This window comes from Melampsora larici-populina (genome assembly GCF_000204055.1).
Source record: "Melampsora larici-populina 98AG31 unplaced genomic scaffold MELLAscaffold_18, whole genome shotgun sequence".
NCBI lineage: Eukaryota > Fungi > Basidiomycota > Pucciniomycetes > Pucciniales > Melampsoraceae > Melampsora > Melampsora laricis-populina.
The window spans coordinates 276,950-297,227 of record NW_006768782.1 but is presented as its reverse complement, the minus strand read 5'-3'; the positions used below and the strand labels follow the sequence as shown (position 1 = coordinate 297,227).

Sequence of the window (20,278 nt, the reverse complement as noted above, 5' to 3'; positions counted from 1 at the left end):
GTCGTTCCCATGACTGAGACAGGAAAGAAAAAACGACAAGAACCTCTGCCCCTCTGGGATCGAACATTATTTACTTTTGAAGTTCTGGACCCATGGCCTCGGCCAGTAACCAGTAAGATGATTGTCCATCGATGGGCGTACTTCATGGAAGAAGCTGGCCTGCAGAAAGAGATTCCTTACATCGTCAATGGCTTTCAACAGGGCTTTTGCCTAGGAATCCCTCAACACGAAATTTCAGGACTCCCATGGTACACCCCCGATAATCACAAATCTGCATCGGATGCTAAGTCACAAATTGAAAATACAATAGCCAAGGAGGCTCTTGCAGGCCGACTAGCGGGGCCTTATACTCACAACCAGGTCTATTACAAGTATGGATTCTTTCGATCCAATCCCATGGGGAGTGCTATCAATGGGGATGGGAGCTTGAGATTGATCAATGATCTCTCCTTTCCGAAAAATGACCCTCTGATTCCTTCCGTCAACTCATTCGTCGACAAACGAAATTTTGACACTTACTGGGATGATTTTGACATGGTAGCTGGTTTTTCATGTGAAAACCCAGGAGAATGGGAATTGGCGATCTTCGATTGGAGGAAGGCATACAGACAGTTACCGATTCATCCTTGCCAGAGGAGATTTCTATGCATCAAAGACTTTCGGGGCAGGATCTGGATTGATCTTGCTGTTGGTTTCGGAGGGGTCGCAAGTTGTGGCGTTTTCGGCGCCCCTGCTCACGTCTGGAAGACAATTATTGAAAGACTCCTTAAGATTTGGAAGATTTTTCGTTGGGTAGACGATAATCTTCTCTTTGGGCGTCCAGGCGACAGAGTATCACTCGAAGACGTGACAAATGTCAGCAATGAGCTAGGAGTTGAAACAAACCCAGTCAAGAATTTCGAGTTCGCAACCGAGCAGAGATATGTTGGCTTTATCTGGAACGGTCTGGACCACACAGTACGACTTCCTGAAGACAAGCTTAAAGAGCGTAGACAACAAATCATTGATTTCTTGAGAAAGGATTCGTTGTGGTCTTTTAAGCAAGTCAAAAGTTTTGTGGGCAGGCTAATTCACACAACTTACATCGTACCGCACATGAAGTGCTATACTAGGTCGTTCTACAAGTGGATGAAAACTTGGGTGAACAAGTCGGCTTTACGATGCGTCCCAGACTATGTCTTACCCGACCTTCTGGAATGGAACACTTGTTTAGGAAGCTTCAATTCAAGACCTTTAATTCCTTCAAGGACCCCAATGGATGTTTCATGGGTTGGAGATGCGTCCAATTCAGGAATAGGCGTGTTGGTAGGGGAACACTGGGCGGCTTTTCGCTTGGTAGAGAACTGGAGAACCCTGAACTTATTAGATTCAAAGAGACCCATCGCTTGGGCCGAGACGGTAACAATCCGCCTAGGCCTTCTGGTTTTGGAAAAAGTCATGCCAGTTGCGGGTAAGTTAGCCTCTTTTGAAAAAAAAAAAAAACCCTCGTGTTACACTCTCCAGGAGCTGAGTCCCTTTGGCTGTTTCACAGGCAAACGTTTCATAGTCTTAACCGACAACACGACTTCTCAATCAGCGGTGAGAAAGAGGAAGTCCAGAGACGATTCGGTCAATTCTGAATGGAAGCATATCCAGAAACTTCTAACCCGTCTTTCCTGCGACATAGTAGCACACAGGGTAACCTCAAAAGGGAACCTAGCAGATGAGTTATCAAGGGGTATATTTGGGTCCCTCCTCTGGAGCCACGAAGTAAACGTTTTGATCCCAGAAGACCTCCTTCCTTTCATTACTCAAGTCTCACTGCCTTCAATTTCTTCGCAATGAGCGATTATCGGATTGTTGGTTACTCCAGTCTAGCTCATATGATCTCACCTCCTTCTCAGTCGGATACCAAGAAAGCAGTACAGTTTAAGGCTTTTAGATCTGATGCCTTCGGGAACGACTACGTTGAAGAAAATCCAGTCCAACTCCACCTCCTAAGGGGTGCTTGGGAAAACGGAACCCTAAAATCATACAACTCAGGCATTTTAAAATTATTGCGCTTCGCCAATCTCGCTGGTTTCGACCCTTCCATTTTACTTCCTATTCCTCCTAGAATCTTGAAAGAGTTCCTCGTCTGGGCTTCCATCAAAGATGAGAGATGGATTGCAGAAGATGAATCCGTAAAAACCCAGACTCTTAAATCGTATCTTGCTGGAATCAAGGCCTGGCACATTTTTCATGGAGCCCATTTTCCTACAGACACAGAACCTCACATCAAGGCGATCTTCCGGTCGTCACGGAAACTTGAAGCGAAATATGATGATCGGGACAAGAAACGACCTCCTGTCCTCATCTCGGATCTTCTAGTCCTTTCGAAACATCTTCCGGTTTAAGAAGAGGAGGGTCTAGCACTTATCGCGGTCGCTCTATGCGCTTTCTGGGGAACCACCCGTCTCGGCGAGCTTGTCTCTGACGATTCTCGAAAGTCCGTCCCTAGGTGGCAAGACCTCAAATGGGCAACGGATGGTTCTGATGTCATCATAAACCTACACAAAGCCAAAACCGCCCAACCGGGGGAGGTTCAGCAAGTCCATCTTGATCGACAATACTCTTGCTTGGACCCAGTTTCTGCTTTGAAGGCCCTCTATGACTTCAAACCTCGCAAACCGACTGATTTTGTCTTCAGCGTCTCCAAGAATGGGAAACCGTCCAGGTTGAACAAAACTCAATTTATTAAGAGGTTTAGAGAAATTTGGAACGCGAACCGTCCGAAATCCAAGCAGTTACTCCACGGACATTCCTTCAGAATTGGTGGCGCTTCCCTTAGATGGAACCTTGGAGCTTCAAGAGATGATATCAAACGCTGCGGACGCTGGGCATCCGATGCCTACCGCATTTACCTCAGGAAGTTTTCTGCAAAAGACCTAAAGAAGACAAAGTCCATACTTCGTAGGATTAAGTACTAAAAAAAAAAAAAAAAAAGAAAGGAAATAGTCATTTGTTTTTGCGAGTTATTGGGGAGAGAAGCCCCCTCTCTATATTTCTTTGTTCTCGCCTACTGAGATGGGTTTTCAGGAGTGAAATCTTTTGGTTTCCTCTCCTCCCACACTCAATAGGCCACCCCCACACCACCATCTGTAGTTAGGACATCCACATTTGTAGTAGCTGTTCTATCTAGTTTTGCCGTGGTTACAAAGATTGTAGAGAGCTTAGGCTTTTTCTACCAGCATTTCTTTAGTAGCCATTGATATTATGTACCTAGAAGATGAGACTTAAACCCATCTTCTCCTCCTGAGAGAACCTCGTCCCACCTTTGACAATTGGATTACGAAATTAAAAAAGCACTGTCTGCAGATGGCCTCCGTCCCAGTCTGCAGATGGACCAGACCACTCTGTGGTGTACACCAATTTGCTTTTATTCATCTTCCTAGAACCTTTAAACTTTGATTATCAATTACCAAACTTTAAAGGCCTGATTCTACAAGCCTTGTGTCTTGTTGCTTATTATGTGTGCTCATTCAACTTTGTTCCTGATTAGACTCCATAATCAGTGATTCCTGTAATATCCCTTTGGTGGAATTACTTGTGAGGAAGTAGTCCCTGAGACCATCCGCACTTGGGCGGTAAATCAGGTGTGGTAAGTTTATATTTAACCCAACCACGGGGCCTTTTCCACACTGGTGAATAATTAGCCCCGCGGTAGTTAATTTTCAATCAATTTGTGTTAGCAAATCGGTAAATTTACCAATTGGCCAACGCATGTGTTATCACCACCCACATCACAAATTGTTCATCACAACCTGTTCACAGCAACTTCAACTACATACACCATGTCCTTGTGGCAGTTGCCCGACGACGAGCGCACACGGACTCCCTTTGAGGCACAAAGGCGACTCATGTGCGCTCGTCAACAAGCAAAGACCACACGGGCATGGTGATAAGCAAAACTCAAACCAACCTCCAACACCTCCTTCTCAACTCTCAAACTGGATGAAGCCTAAACCTTGCAGTCACATGAACCAAACCAAGAACAATCAATTTCAATCAACATCTTTTCCATTTTTGATATCTTGTGATTTTTGAATCAAAATAGGTTGATTGAATAACTTCAACTACACTTCAAACAAATCAGATGAAGATGAAGAATATCAGGATTCATACAACTATATAGACATGGCTATATAATAAAATTAAGATCTAAAGACTAATCACTGGAGGACTTAAGACCAAGAGATACAAATCAACAATCAAAAAAAAAGTTTGGATACTTTTAGATTGGTCATTTTTCTTTCCTAGTTTTGAATCTTTAAAATTTCTACAAGATAATATTGTATGTATTCAATAAAGCCTTTGTTTCTTTTAACTCAAAATCTATCCATCAAGTAGATGAACAAAATCATGTTGACTTTGATCTTTTGAATCAAAATCTATTGATCAAGTAGATGGACACAATGAGATTGGTAGATTTGGATCTATGTAGATGGAGAATTTGAAAGTGTCTTCAGTTCTTCAGCGCAAATTTGAGGACAGCGCCTCTATCATATGAATCCTCCTGGTGAAAGAAGGTGAATACATTAGTACTTGAAAATCAAAAAGTGACCTTACTGCATGACCTCTGTGGAGCACATGCATTATCTGTAAAGTTACAATAGTTACAGTGCTGCTAATGCAAACGAGTGTGGAATTTTGATGAATTAAGTAATTTTTTACTCAATGTAGGGTTAGTTACCGCACAAGACTAAGTTAACAACCACAAACAAGTGTGGATGCTCTGAGTACTGCTTATATCAGATTTGGATTCATCTGATATAAGAAACTCCAAATCTATTGGAAAATCTCTATTAGTCAGAGTGTAAAGTTCCTGGTGTTATAATAGAATTTAACACCACCTTCTCTGAAATTGCTTTGAATAAAAAGATGATCAAATTAGGATTGAGAACTGCACGTCAGTTGCTCTTATCTTGAATTAAAGTTGCCGCTCGATATAAGCACACATTGAGTAAGCATATTTTGCTATAAGGATCAAATTTTGGTGAAACAAAAATGCAAATATGCAGTACGCTCCTTTCAAAATAATTCATTGTGCTTTGCAATCAATGAACTTGGTGCATTTTCAATGATGCTTACAAGTGTATTGTAAAGACAATAATTCACCCAAAATCCCTGTGATAAAGCCTTTGTTTAAAGGTAAACTAAATGGATTCAATACTTGTTTATCACAAGTAAAGCTCTTATGCCAAGCCTGGCTCGCAGCGCCACATAGCGTTACTAACCGTTGATCCAGCAGCATAGCTCAAATCAAACTTGGACGGCCTTGGTAGCTTTAGTGGAAGTGGGTGAAAGGGTTTGGGGGAAAGTGATGGCTGAAAGTGTATGTTTTTCCACAGTTCTTCACAGTTTTACAGGAAAAAAAACTTGCTTTTGATTCCAAAGCACAAGTGAAAGAAAGAAAAACTTACAAAACCAGTGTTGTGATGTAAAATGTGTACAGAAAAATTGATCAGAGGCTTGTAAACAAGTAAAGAGTATGTGAGACAAGATAACAAATTTAGTAGATAAGAAATCCACTGATGTATGATAAACCTTCAACCAACTTCACCATCCAGCCACTGTGTCTTTGTCTTGCTTTAATCTCCTGGGCAAACTCTCATTCCAAGACATGGGTAAACAAAGATACTGCCTCTATCATGAATAGCTTGACCAAACCATCTGCTTTACAAATTGGATGTGTGACTTACAATTTGAATTGAGCGTAAGTCTTCAGAGATATAACAGATGTCTTTCAATTGTGAGACTTGTTGATTCCTATGTTTTGTACTTCCAGAAATGCCAACAGCGACTTCTTCAGTTTACTCTTTGATCAAGATCCTGTAAATCCAATCAATCTGCCTGACCTCTACATCTTCTCGCTCCAGCTTAGTGATATTTGTACTTCAAATCTTTGATGTCAGAATTGAATTATCTGACAAGTGATTCACTTTCAAGGAAACAGAGAATTAGCTGTGCTGCATTTAACCTTTTCATTATTCACTTCTTCAGCCATGCTTTTGCTTGAAACTGCACCAAATACTTCAGGATGGCCCATACCAATCAATTCACGCCGGGCAAATTAAGGTCATGGAGTGAATACAGGTTGTGCAGTCATGTTGAAAACAGAAAATATTTTTGCACCGTGAGTCATGTCACAGCTGCATGACATGTCTTCATGTATTGCACCCCCACCAGTCATACAAGTGACATGGGTATCTGGCCCACAATAATGTGCCAATACAGACCTCATGAGAGGCTTATAGCTATGTGACATATACATCTCAGTACGTACTCAAATACATGTGATTGGTATGATTGATACAGAGTGTGTACAGGATAATGAGTCCTGCATGCGTGACAGGTGCCCCAGGTCCTGGCATGCATTCATGACCGTGCAACCTGTATGCACTGCATGACCTGAATTTGCCCGGCGTGATTGCCTCCAAGCACAATATGCTCTCTCACTAACGTAACCCCAGCACTGTCCTGTATGGCTTACACAAAGGTCCCATTGATTTCAAGGCAACGTACAAATACAATTGAAAAAGTCCAGACCACTTTGTTGACTTTAATTGTTGTTGTTGATTTTGATGACTGTTTGAGTCAGAATTGATGCTACTACTTGTACACACTTGTCCAGAGAAAGGGAGAGATCCCTTGAGGGGTAAGTTGCTGTGGTTGCTTTACATGAGGAATTCCAAGACAAGATCAATACAACCTGGGTTTTACATTCATTAGTCTGAAAGTCAAGAGCAAGTGTCAACAACTGCAACTTGTGCAAGTGATGGATGTTGATGAGAACAAGGGATAAAAGAGGTATACATAGCTTGATACCAGAGAACAAGACAATCTATCCAGTTCTTGCAAGATTGGGTGCTGAAGTGTCCTGAGATCGTTGGAAAGATCACAGCATAATGATCTGAATGTGAGCTGACTTGTCTTGGAATACTGGTGCCAGTTGGCGCCTCCCAATTTTGTAGGGAAAATTAGTCCTTTGTGGTGGGCCATATGGCAGCAAGAAGCGTAACAAGAAAATTCTGAGGGCCGAAATCATAGTGTGAGGTGTAGCACACAGGGAACATGGGTCACAATTAGTGAGGCGGCAGTGCCACGCGCAGCGCTCCGCAGTGCCTCATGCAAATGTCTATGCTGTGAGCCAGGCTTGTTACACCCAAGTCTTTACCCATTCATACTTGTGGATATTGCTCTACATGACTTTGGTAGTCTAAAATTTCTTATTGACTCTACTAGCTTAACAGACACTAGTAGGCTCCCCAAACTGATCTCTCAAGTGTCACAATCTCTGTGACATCACCATACCAATACCACAAGAGCACCGCACTATGTTGCAGTTGCGGTGCGGTTGCATAGCGCTTTTGGGCGCCGCAATAGCAACGCAATATAGTGCGGTGCCAGCGCTCCGCAATCCGGGTTCAAAAAACCCCTTGGTCAGAAACCCGCACCGCAATTGTGGTCGGTTTTTGACGGTTATTTAGGGCAAATATTGTGGAAATAGGGCAATATTGCGCATTTTCCGCAATATTTGCCCGACTGCTCCGCAACGGCAAGTTAGAAAAAAAACACCCCATTGTGGAGTGGTTGCGTAGCGTAATAATGCGCCGGCTGCGCAATGCAATGGAAATAGGTCGAAATCCATTGCGTTGCGTAGCGCTTGCGGTGTTGACCATACCACTTTCTCAGATATTTCCAGCACCCAAGTCTCATGGCTGGCTTCTTAGAATAAGTCACAGTCATGCAAAACCATCACCACCCTACTCAATCTCTTGGCCTTAGCTCAACACAAGCCCTCTATGCACATCCAGGGTTAGGATTAGGGGTCATAGGGGCTTAGGACTAATTGTCAAATTCTGGCACGGAGACTTCAAACCTCAAGTCCTCTTAAGTTGTTGTTCACTTTTTCCTGTTTTTCTTACTGATAAAAACCACTTTACCTTGCAGGCAATGTTGTTCAGCATAACTTTCTACACATACTTGTGGCTACAATTGTTTGGGCGAAGATTGATCTTCAGCAATGGACTCGAGGAAGGGTTAGGTGGCAACAAATCCATGTCGTGTTGGACATCAGTTGGAAGAGCTGGGAGACATGCTGATCTGGAGACATGTGTATGCTAGCCAATTTAGGATGGATTTGGGGTTTGTATTGTGAAGAGCGTGTCGTCAAGTCATGAATTGGTAATGACAAGAGTTTCTTTAATGAATATTTATAGTGCAATATCTGGCCCTAGGGCATAAAAACACACTGACTGAACAATGAGGTGAAACACATCAGGTCTGTATACAAATTGTAGCTTGTTTTAGGTCCCCGAATGTACCTAATCCTGAACGATATGAGGTAAAAAGGCACGCCGTTATTCTACCTGGAGGATCTCGGACAAATCACCGTGGGAGCGAGCGTCTTGGCAGATGCATCGCTTCCCACGGTGATCCAGCTTCGGGTGAATGATTTGCTCGCCTCGCGGGTAGATACGTTACTCGGGTAATCCCCTTTCATTGTATGCACCCGATGGTGTATACAATGACGGGTAAGACCCAAGCAGCGTATACACGCGAATTGTGGTTCAGGCTCAGCAGGGAGTTCGCGTAACGTAGAGGGTAAGTTGCATACGCGAGCGGAATAGAAAATCAAGGTACAACTTCACGGAGAACTCAGCCGCGTGCTGGGAGAGATTAAAGAGAAAGAGTGCAATGAAACAGGGAAACAATACTATGACGGTGTAAATTTTATGAGAGACTGTGCCAACGCGCTTACTTGTGTCTGTATGTCGGGATCAACTGGGGTTCAAACGGCTTGCTCAGCATATAGGGGGGTGAATGAGTGAGTTGGAACGGCTTACGGGTTAGCGTATCTGTTTGGAGGGCTGAGAATTCGAGTAGAGGCGGAGTGCTTCGTAATAACCTTCCCGCACAGCGTGAGCAGCGCGCTCGATGCTTTTGATGGTGCCATGAGTTATGAGGTCAGATTTGGGGTACTTAGCTGGTAATGCGGTAGTGAGACGAGCGTATTTCTGAAGGTCTTCCAAAGCCAGTTTTTTGAGTGCTTTGCGTTCGTCTCTTAAGTTCGATTGGTTAGACGATTGAGCAATAGGGGGATTGGTGCCTTGTCTTGGGGCGTCGGGTGTTGCGATGCTAGCCGGATTGTGGGGTGGAATGACACGGTTGGTGGCGGGTTGCCTGGATGGGTTTGTTCGTCGATATTAGCACTGCGCTAGTGTACATTAAATACAAGGACTCACCCAAACTCGCAATTGCGTGAGGTTAAGAAGGCGGGGGCGGTATCGCAAGGTGGTGGTGGCATAGCGTCGTTCAGCTGGGTCTGGTTGGATCGGTCGGCGTCGTGGTCCATCTCATCGAAGATGCCGGATAGTTGGGAAACATTCACCGGTGTTGGTGAGAGGTATAGGCTGGGGACACATGGGGTACCTTGAAGTCTGCCCGGCTGTTGTTCGACGATGCGGAATAAGCGCTCATCGATCAAAGCAGGAGCCGGAGCTTCGAATTGATACTGGGTGGGTGGTGGAGGGTTGGGATAATCCGGGGTCATCAAATAAGATCCCGGTGATACTGAAGCGTCATTAAGTTGGGGAGGAATGGGTGAATTGCGAGCAGTTGGGATGGCTGAGAAGTTGCCCGGTGGGTACAGAAAAGTAGACGTGTCGAACGTAGTGTTGCGGCTGGGCTCAGTAAATGTTCGCAAATGAGTGGTGTACTGAGTGGAAGGTGCTGAGCTGTTGCCTTGTGGTGACTGATCACGGTGATCGACGCCGTATTTGCGGTGACTGGGTGGCGGCAATTGCCCATGTTGTGGCGTAGGAAGCGGTAATGGGAGTGGGATGGGACCGTGTAGGTAACCTAGAGGAGGTGTCGAGTGTACAGTGTTTGGGTCATGAAACATGTGCATGACGTATGAATCGGATTCTCGGCGGTGGTGCTGTGGTACCATGTGTTGAGAAAGGTGTCGGTCAGATAACGTTTCGCCACCAGCAGGTGGAAATGGGCCTTCAATTGCACCGGCGTTCGAGTTTGGCCGTTGAGTTGGATACGGTGCTGGTGGCGAGTACGCATACCGAGCTTGCGAAGGTGGTACGCCATTCATGGAGGGAGTACGGCCCATGCCGGAGAGGTGGTGGTGCGAATTCATTTCAGGGGTAAGGGGATGATGGGATGACAGCGAGTGGGACGAAGTGGAATGTGAAGTAGATTCCGAACTAGAGTCTTCGCTCTCGACGTGTACGATGGATTTGATGGGGGTAGTAATCTTCTGAGGAAGGAATGGAGAAACTCCGTCGTCAACGATTGCGAGTGCGGTCTCACATATAGTGAACTTCTTCTGACGAGCAAGTACATACATATGCTTGCAAGAGGATTTGTGTTGGTTGTAATACGGGCACGTGCAGTTGTTGACGGCGGCTTTATGAGCGCCTTGGGCCGGTGTTACGGTGATGTGGTAAGTGACCGTGCGTGGTCTGGTGAAACTGCCCATGGTAAACTGGGTTGAAGGGTCAGTTTGGGCTGAAGGAGAGTGATTATGATTTGCTTACATGCGTAGGTGAGTCTTGGGCTACGATGACACCGAGTTCGGCGATTTCGACGTCGGTGTAGGTCTCGGCGAGACCCTTCGCGACATTCTGAAACTTAGAGGTACGTTGCTGGCGGAAGCCGAGTGTAGTGGTGAGGTGGAGTTGCCGATACTCCGGTTCGATGTCTTCAACGAAGATATGAATGACACCATCGATTCGTGCGACGGTGGTGCGGCTAAGGAAGTGGAGTTTAAGGACTCGGTGGTGTGATTCATTATAATTGTTGGTGTGGATGCCTTGCATGGGTACAAGGCGCTCTGACAACATGCAGTACTCGGACTGCGATATCCACTGATCTTGGAAGTACGTGACGAAGGTGGGGCAAATGACGTCGTAGTCGCGTTTGAATGCCTGCCATCGATCTTGCCAGCGGGGGGAGTGAATGACTTCCATGGCTTCGAGATGCATGCGGCGTGCTGGGTCTTCGGGTAACTGGAAGGATAGGTAAGTAACAGTTCTTCCGTGGTACGATGTTGTTTCGCTTACCAGTTTGAAGGCTTTGGCCCGTATAGCTCGGGATACATGGAAAAGACAGTAGTAGTGCTTTGGTGGGTTGCAAAGCTCGGAATAAGTGTCGCGGATACCCTTCTTATAGGCCTTAGCGCAATCAGTCATGAAGGCTTTTGGTTCGAACGCGAAGTGTTCTTTCAGCCAAGTGAAGAACCGCGTAATAGTGGGCCTAATGGGAGTTTGTCAGTGAATTGTGAGCGTCTGAGAGCAGGGTGCGACCACTTACGCCATTTCGTCGGAGGTGATGAACCAGGCTACGGGTGTTCCGCTCCCGGTGACTGGGTTTCGTATCACTATCGTGATGAGGGTAAAGACTAGTTTCTTCCAGCCGGGCAACTCGATAGGCTGACAAATGTTATGGGTGGCATCAAAGCAGACGACATCGGCGCCGTGGAGCATCATCTGCTTGCGTTGCCAAGGTGAGAAAAACCCGACGTGGAATCGATTGTGGGTACGTCGAATGTCCTTGTAGGTGTGCCAGCCCCTTTCCTGAAGACGACGGATCCAAGCCTCGACTGAAGCGAGGGGGCAGTCGGCTAACATGGTAATTTTCTTTGCTTGTTTCCGGATTTGGTTTGCGACGGTTTGGTATTTGATGTTAAATGCTTCGGGAACGGCGGTAAGTTGGCCATTCTCCTCCTAGCGAAATAACGGGTTGGGTTAGTTGGGAGAAGTGTGTATTTGGCTCTGTTGGACTTACAGGAAAAAGATCAGGAACGCGGTTGAGGATTTTGATGGTTGCCCAAGGGAGACCGCTGACAACCTTGTCGGTAAGCCATTTGTCAACGACATCCGGTAACCGTTTGTTGCGCATGTCTTTGAGCGAGAAAGGATTATGATTCTTATGGATCCAAAACCATTCAAACTCCAGATACCCGTCGAGTGTCTTGCGGATGTAAAACTTGGCGGTGCAGCCAACGCGATTGCTGCCGGATGAACGTCGTGTGGCATCAGTCTTGGTTGGTTTGATCTGTTTGGACGGGTGACCGGAGGATGAACAAAGGTATGTGTGAGTCCATTCGTGTCTACGCTTGGGTCCGGGTTTGGAATGGTGGGCACCGTGTAAGGCTTCAAGCGTTCCGCTAGGTGTATGTGAAAAACCATTGGGGCGTTGACCTTGATAAGTCCACGGTGAGGAGGAAGTCATGGCAAAGACTACGTGGTCGGCGATGCCGGCCTGTCGTGGTAAGGTACATCTAAAGACGGGCTTGGGGAAGTGAGGGGGGGTCCGAGTGGTATCGCGAACAAAGCGATTGGAAGACGGGTTGAAGTCGAAACCAGCGGTAGGGGGTGCAAGAGCAACCAGAGGAAATGGAAGCCAGTCGTGGACGTTGGCGATGAGGGGGAAATCTTTGCGGGTGGTGCGCTCCTTTCCCTCAGTTTCTTCGGGAGGAGGAGGATTGTCCATTGAATAACGGTAATCGCCGTCAGGGTGAGCTGATTCCGTTTGGCGCGGTTTCGAGCAGCGCAATGAAGACATTAGCGGCAAAGTGCGACAAATCACGAACTTGTGCTACGGTAAGCAAATCTCTGGGTGCCACTGGGAAGCAGAAGTTATTCAATCCTCAAGCGCTTCGCTTGCTTGCCGGAAATACGGTGTTTCAATTCCTTGCGGACGGTGGCAATGTGTGCGAAATATTCACTTGGGGTATTGTGATAGACGACGTTACGCGGAATATCAATTCAAGCGCGCAATTTGCTTTTGATTGCACACGTCCTCGCGGTCAAGGGTACTTTAAGCATAGGATGTTGTGCATCCGGCTGCTACAAATCGTAAATATGCGCGTCGGCACGGATCACCGCTGTTCCGTGCAACGGTGCGTCGGAACAGCGGGAGAGCAATGCCGGACGACTACAACTCAGGTATTCCGGTCTTGGAGGAGTGATACGCTTCCAATTGGGTTGAGATCACATTGCCCTGGGCGTCCATAGTGCGTCGATGAAGCATTGCAGCAATAAGCGCCGAGGTTGCGATTGTGAACTGCGGCGGTTGAAGCATGTTTGTACGGAATTTTAACTATGTATAATGAATGTCGGCAACTTAAAAATATGTGATGATTGCGGAGTAAATTCGAACGCTGCAGGTGCGCTACGTCGCTTGGCACCGGATGCCTTCACGCGAATTGGCGGATTAGTCGGGCATTGGCGATCCGGACTGAAGGGACCTTCGGTCCCCGGGTAACACGAGTTTCACGGACGGTGAATCCAATTCAAAATTCGGATGGTTGAAACAAAATTCGGAATTTGGAATTTCGGACGCGAATATCAAAATTCAAATTCCAAGCTCTGTGTGCGAGTACAGAGATTGGCAATAGTTCTGGCAGATCACGCTGGTAGAATAACTTCAGGCGGTAAAAAGCAATAGAGGCAAAGAAATAGAAAATAGGAGCTGCGTACATATCCTCTTTTGAGGTATGTGACACTAATAATGGTTTATGGTCTATGCAAGTCTGAGAAAGTGGCCTGGGGGGAATTTGCCCGGAAACTTTGCTCGGAAATTTGCTATGGGTTATTCGTTTTCACATTAATTGCACAAATATAGCCTTATTTGCTGTCAAAATCAAATTGCAAGTCATACCAATCCGGTCTTATGTGCACGTCCGGGTGGAGATGCACTAACAAATGGTTGGTGCGCAGAACCTGAGCTGGAGAAGAATTGGGTGTAATCTTATGGTCATGTGTATGTTGGACGCCATAAGGTGATCGCTAGCACTCTAGACGATTAAGCCGCCTTGACTTCAAAGTGCTTTAAAAAGAAAGCATGAACCCAAATATGATCAATTTACACATTTCGTTTTAACCGCTCAATCCATTCTCAAACTTCAAGTAAATGAAGTTGAGCTCTCACTTCATAATCGTGGTCTTACGTTCTTTGAAAACTCGAATCACGATTTCATACTCAAATCGAAGAAACTTTCGCCTTTTTATCTACACTTAAGAAATTCATTTCTCATATCGTCTTCTTTGTGATCCATAGGTTTTTAAATTACTCAAAATCCCATCTTTACTCTCTTTTTTCAATTCTCATACCCATCATTACATTATCATCCCAATCTCATGGCCTGGCTTAAAAGAAACCGTGCTCCAGTCTTCGACCTCGCCGCTCATAAGGTCTTCAGTCCCCACTCTGCCAAACAAGTATCTCCGCTATGTCTAGGCGCGATGTCAAGTGGATCCATTTATGGTACTGGCGATATGGTGAAGATGGAGAAACAATCAGCTTTTGCGTTATTAGACGAATTCGTTCGGCTGGGTGGAAACTTTATAGATGCTGTGAGCTTCGCCTGGCTACTTTGAAATAACTGGATATTAATCAATAGATCTCTCACTTCACAGGCAGATACGTATCAACAGGATGAGAGTGAGCTATGGATCGGTGAATGGATGAAGGCGCGCAGTAAGCACTTCTATGCATTCATCATGTGGATGTCTTCAAGTTCAAACTATTGATTGGTTTTAACATACGTAGAAAATCGGGAAAAGGTCGTTATTACCGTGAAGTATACAGCCGGTTACAAGGGTGATCGGCCCTCGGGCGCTTTTCAAGTTGATGTAAGGTATCTTTTATGCTCGCCAATATTGACTGAAATCTGACAATTTTGAGGTTTCAATCATAGCATGGTAAAACTGCGACAAAACCTCTTGATGTGTCAATTAGCGATTCTTTAGAAAAGCTTGGAACGGATCATATCGATATCCTTTATTTGCATTGGTGGGATTGGACTGGAGTAATTGAAGAGATGATGGAAGCACTAGATTTGTTGGTGAAGAAGGGCAAGGCGAGTCACTTTGTTAACTTGCTTGGTGTGATGAGAATAAGTTTTTCGAGGAAATCAAGTTTGAAAGTCTAATTTTGGTTATTGGATTTTGATACTTTAGGTGCGCGCTTTGGGCGTGTCAGAGACTCCACCTTGGATCGTGTACAAGGCAAATCATTGTAAGCTGAGAGTTGAAATTAATGCACTTATCTCACAAACTTGAAGCTGAATTGATGTCTGATCTGTGGTCTTGTGTCTTCTTTCCTGACGGGGTTTAAGACGCACGCAATGTTGGAATTACTCCGTTCTCAGTGTATCAAGGCGCGTGGAATACCAGCAATTTTGATCGTGAAATTCTACGTAAGAGCGCCCACTACTATGGCTTAGAATCGGAGTTGTTAAATCAATCAGAAGAACTTACTTTTCGTGTATAGCACTCTGCGTATTACAAGGAATGGCTTTCTGTCCATGGGGAACGGTCGATGACGGTCGGATCCAGTTCAACACAGATGTAGTAAAGCGACTGGACACAGCTGAAAAGTCACAATCAAGTCAAAGTGATAGCCATAATTCATCAGGACCTGGTCTAAAAGACTCACCAAGTCTATTGAAGATCTGTAAGGAATTAGGAGCAGTAAGTGCGAAAGCAGTTGCCTTGATCTATATAATTCAGAAAAATTCATGTAGTAAGTCCCTGTAAGCTTTCCGCCCCCAAAAGATGACATTCTGATGAGAGGTAATGTTTTCTGTATTTAGTTATTCCTATCATTTGTCCAAGTCAGATCGGTGACTTACATTCGAACATTAAAGCTTTATCACTTCGACTTACTCCACACCAGATAAAAGATTTAGAAAAGTTAATCCAACTCGGATTTCCTTATTCTCTTTTAAAATGATGATTTTCATCATTTACTTTTTGATCCTTGCACGTGATATTGATTTATAACTTTATTTTTGCTCAAACGTTTTTTTTCCTTCGACATCTTTTTACATACAAAGTCATCAAAAAATGATTTGCAAAGAAATGCAAGTTACATTTTGATTGGTTCAAAATTTGTAATATTACATGTTTTTGCTCTTACTCTTTTGATCTTCAAACCCTGTCTTTACTGTTAGCTTTCATTTTTTATTTTCCACTCATTTTTTATATATTTATAGGTGTTTTGTTGTTCATCTTATTTTAAATTATTAGTAGTATTACAAGTATGATCAAATCACAAATTGATCCTTGAATACAACTTTGGAATGGATAGTATCGACAATTGTGTTTCCAGGATATAACATCAATCACCTAGATAAAGTAGGTATTTCCAATCCTTACATTCTATTTCCTGCGTTTCCGATTGCAAGTCAACTTCTTCATCTCCACGTTCGAATACCGATTTCATCAAATGGTTTAGTTTAAGTACAACCCTTTCAACTATGGTTTGAAGGAATACGAAGAAAGAAAAAGATATCATCTCTTTCGCGTTAGAGAATTGAAGAAACCAAAACTACAAAAAACTAAGAAACAATCATAGCAAAATGATTGAAATCCTCAATCCTTCTTCTGATGTGTGCGACAATGTTGAATGTGGATCTAATCTTATCGATCTACAAATTTCAATTGAAGAAAAATAGAACAGTATATATTGAAGACACCATGATCAAAAGGAAGTCTTCTTGAGGGTCTTGAAAATAAATGACTAGGATCATGGTATGGATGCACAAGTGACAATAAATTACCTATTGTCCCATGGTTTGAACTGGGGTTGAGTGATACATGCACGAGGGGGCATCGCATGCCATGTTGATCCTATGCACGAGGCACTTGCTTAAGTTAAAGGGCACATTGAGACTCTGTAGAGCAAGAGGCTAGCTTCTTCGCAAGATACCACATACAAGGCAAATTTTGTTCCCAGCGCTCCATGCTGAATAGTTGAAATTCTAGGCTTTGGATGGGTTGGATAGTGATCTCGCAGGATGAAAAATTTCAGGTGTCCTGATGAAATCATCTACTCTGATAGTTTTGCAGACAATGGGACAACTTGACTGAGGAGTCCTCAAAGAGGAACGATGATCAAAAAGATAAGAGCACAAAAACATGAAGAAGAAAACCAAATGGCTTTGAATGTACATGTGTCAAAACAGAGTAGGTAGGCAATATAAACACAAAAAGCTGATGATGAACTTAAGACTGAAAACGCCTAATTCACACAGAATGGCACATCACTTGATTCCAAAGACCACATATCCACACTGTTGAGCAGATCAAGATATTATACAACAAGACTAAGACAATCACAGGAATATCAAAATTATCAGTGTCACAGTTTCAAAGGTAAATGAAGTGTAAAAAGTATCTTTGACTGACGTTTTGTTTCTTGGCAGTCTTGTAAAACATCTTGGATTGACTACTAAGTGCGTTTGATCGATCTACCAATCGATCCAAACTTTCTCCTCGTTCTAATACAGATTCTATTGTTTTGTGCTGAAGAAGTAAAACCGGAAAATGTAGCATCAGTACCCCAAGTGTAATTCATTATGATAATGATCCGAAAAAAAGGACAAGAGGCGAGAAATGCTGTATACCAGAATGATTTTGGTTTCGTCAAGTTCTTGTTGAACCTTCATGATTGTATCAGCCTGCTTAGGATCTTGGTATTTGACCAAATATTCATCTATAGTTGGAAATTTGATCCCAGATGCTGCAACACCACCTGTTGGGTTTGCTAAGGCAGCTTTCCATTGAGATTGAGTGAACTTGGTAGTAAATTCGTCAAGGAGCTTGTTGAGTAAGGAGAATGCGGCTCGAATGGGATATTCATCATCGGTGATGATTACCGCAATCAGATTGTCGACCGGACGGAGATAAGCATGTGCAGTATAGTTGTTTTCTTGAACTGATTGACGTTGACCAGATGATGTACGTTCGGCAACGGTCTTGGAAAGAAAATTGAGAAATTCGCCAATGCTTGAATTCAAAGGAGCCAGATGAGAGGTTCAGATTGAAAGATCAGTACAATGGAAATGAAAGGTAGATAGATTGGATTCACCTTCCCCGTTGTAAAAAGCTGAAAGAGGAAAGATCAGAGGCCTGAGCGACTGGAACAGCTGTGATGAGGAGATGTCAAGTTAGTATGATTGACCAATGTGCATCGGAACCTTGACGAAAGAATGACAAACCTGGTGGTTTGTTGGGCTGCTCAATGACTAGAATTTGAATTGAAAGTACCTTCATGATGGAAAAATAAAGATTGCTTGTTTACTAGATTGATTTGGGTTCTGATTCCAAATCGATTGAGATTGGTAGAAATGGTGAAGTGTTGATAATGTTGATGATGACTTCGATCGTTGAGAGGTTCAATGAGGTTCAATGTGTTGAAGTTGAATTCATTTAAACATCTTTGAACCGATGACCGGTTGTATTTCCTCGTCACATGTTACAGGCTACAGCCCCTGTGACAGTCAGACATGTGACAAGTCATCTCGACTTTTAGCTGTCTCATTTCAAACAGCATCATTTAAAATTCAAACTGCATTATCAGGGAATTACATTATTTGAAACTACATATGTATACCCTTGCAAGTTCATTTGCAATCTAGTTTACATTTTCTTCAATCTCAATCTCATTTCCTCAACCTCAACCTCAACTCAACTTCAATCAACCTCAACTTCAAACAAGTCTCCATCATGTCACAAAACGCTGGTCCTCGATCTGCCCTCAAATCAATTCATAACCTATCACTCGACCGATCAAACTCGCGTTCACCTATACCGAAACCCATATTCCTCTTAATCAGCTTACTGTTCATTATCTCAACTTATCTCACTCTCAGGTCATTTGGAAATCAACCTCGAAAAGTCTCCTACAGTCGTTCACCTGAACTCAGCATACCTAAATTTCACATTCATAATTCTGATGAAGTCTCCAATCAAAACTTGTCTGAATTTATACCTGATCAAGATGTTTTGAAAGGCAAATCAATCATGCCTAAGATGGGCAATGCAACTGCCAAGTATGTTGGCTGAACTCATATCTTCTCACTTAAACTTGCAATTCTGTTATACATTCAGCTTATAAGTCACTCGAACTTTGATTTTTATAGAGCTGAATTAGGAAGAGCAACCTGGAAGGTATGCGAATCTCTTGTCTATCCCTATCATTCAATCCCTTCTCATTTAACCTCGCCCCTTTTTTCAATTTGAATGAAGCGCAGTTCATGCATACGATGACTCAAAGGTATTTTCGTTGAAAGCTCAAATTCGGGTAAAATTTGTAGTTGATTAACTAATCTATCTGTTTTTGTTGCTAAGATTCCCCGAACATCCTACTCCCGATGAGCGAGCAGCTTTGAAGTCGTTTATTTACCTATTCTCGCGGTGAGCCGGAATTTCATCTCGACGCCCAGATAACAGAAATCGCAACAAGTTTGTTTAGGCTCATACTTTGTTTTTCCTCTTTTGATTCAAGGCTGTATCCATGTGGTGAATGCGCTCATCACTTCCAACTTCTATTAAAACAGTATCCCCCACAAGTACGTTGTATCACCCGCTACCTAGTCGTTCTACCTTGATTCTCCTGCACTGACGTATAATGCATTGTCTCATCAGACCTCATCTAGGAACGCAGCATCACTTCATCTATGCTCGCTTCATAACTTAGTCAACGAGAGACTGGGTAAACCGGAATACAACTGTACAAGTCTGGCCGAAAATTATGACTGTGGATGCGCACATGATCCAGATGAGGAGGGGAACCAAACCAAACTTACAGGGGTTGAGTTACCCTCAAAAACAACGTGATGAATCTTTCTTCAGTTTTTGATAAATTGAACAGGATCACACCAAAATATCTGGCGACCTGGTTTTACGCGGTCAGACTATCAGGGTCCAGATTTAAATGTATGATAAGCTACTACAATCGTTAGCACATTAGGTCACAATGTTGTACAGAATTTTAGGAAGATCAAACGACGAGAAAGGACTTGACATCTCCAGATGCTCAAGATGATGAGTGAAAGACAACAATATATCAAGTATTCTTTTCCAGTCACTTTACTCTTGCGGATCTCAAGATTGTACTATTTTTTCAAATTATGTGAAAGCAAGTCATGAGCAGCAAATAGGGGTTTTGAATCGTCAATCTTCACTGGCCACCAAGCTAGACAGGCAATTCTAGCAATCCTGATTGAAAGGACCTAGAAGTTTGGACCAGGACATTGCAAGTGACTTTATCTCAAAGAACAAATGCAAGTGGAGACTGAGGAAGGTCTCTTGAAAGTAACACAATCATCTTATCTCAAGATTGATGATCAAGAAACCTGTACAGATTCAGGCAAGATTGCGCACCACAAAGCAATTATCTCTGATCTTACAAAGCTTACCTTGTCAGTCAATGAGGGAAGGCTATTGCTCAT

General features: G+C 43.6%; 3 protein-coding genes across 3 annotated transcripts; 2 read left to right on the top strand and 1 right to left on the bottom strand.

Moving 5' to 3' along the window:
* Window positions 1-13,880: 13,880 nt before the first annotated feature.
* MELLADRAFT_71873 (uncharacterized protein) lies at window positions 13,881-16,204 on the top strand (the record flags this gene model as incomplete). Its single annotated transcript, XM_007410112.1, is given in 9 exon segments — window positions 13,881-14,393; window positions 14,457-14,517; window positions 14,590-14,672; window positions 14,738-14,899; window positions 15,000-15,057; window positions 15,158-15,238; window positions 15,313-15,564; window positions 15,635-15,773; window positions 15,786-16,204. Coding segments are annotated over 9 exon segments (1,053 nt in total).
* Window positions 16,205-17,128: 924 nt separating this feature from the next.
* On the bottom strand, window positions 17,129-18,241 carry MELLADRAFT_116460 (uncharacterized protein; the record flags this gene model as incomplete). Its single annotated transcript, XM_007409931.1, has 5 exons — window positions 17,129-17,149; window positions 17,232-17,348; window positions 17,450-17,831; window positions 17,914-17,971; window positions 18,044-18,241. The coding sequence occupies 5 exons, from the start codon at window positions 18,096-18,098 to the stop codon at window positions 17,129-17,131; spliced, it is 633 nt and encodes a 210-aa protein (XP_007409993.1).
* Window positions 18,242-18,551: 310 nt separating this feature from the next.
* On the top strand, window positions 18,552-19,664 carry MELLADRAFT_36000 (uncharacterized protein; the record flags this gene model as incomplete). Its single annotated transcript, XM_007410113.1, has 6 exons — window positions 18,552-18,877; window positions 18,968-18,995; window positions 19,079-19,101; window positions 19,176-19,241; window positions 19,333-19,396; window positions 19,473-19,664. 6 exons carry the CDS (start codon window positions 18,552-18,554, stop codon window positions 19,662-19,664), a joined length of 699 nt encoding a protein of 232 aa, XP_007410175.1.
* Window positions 19,665-20,278: the final 614 nt, after the last annotated feature.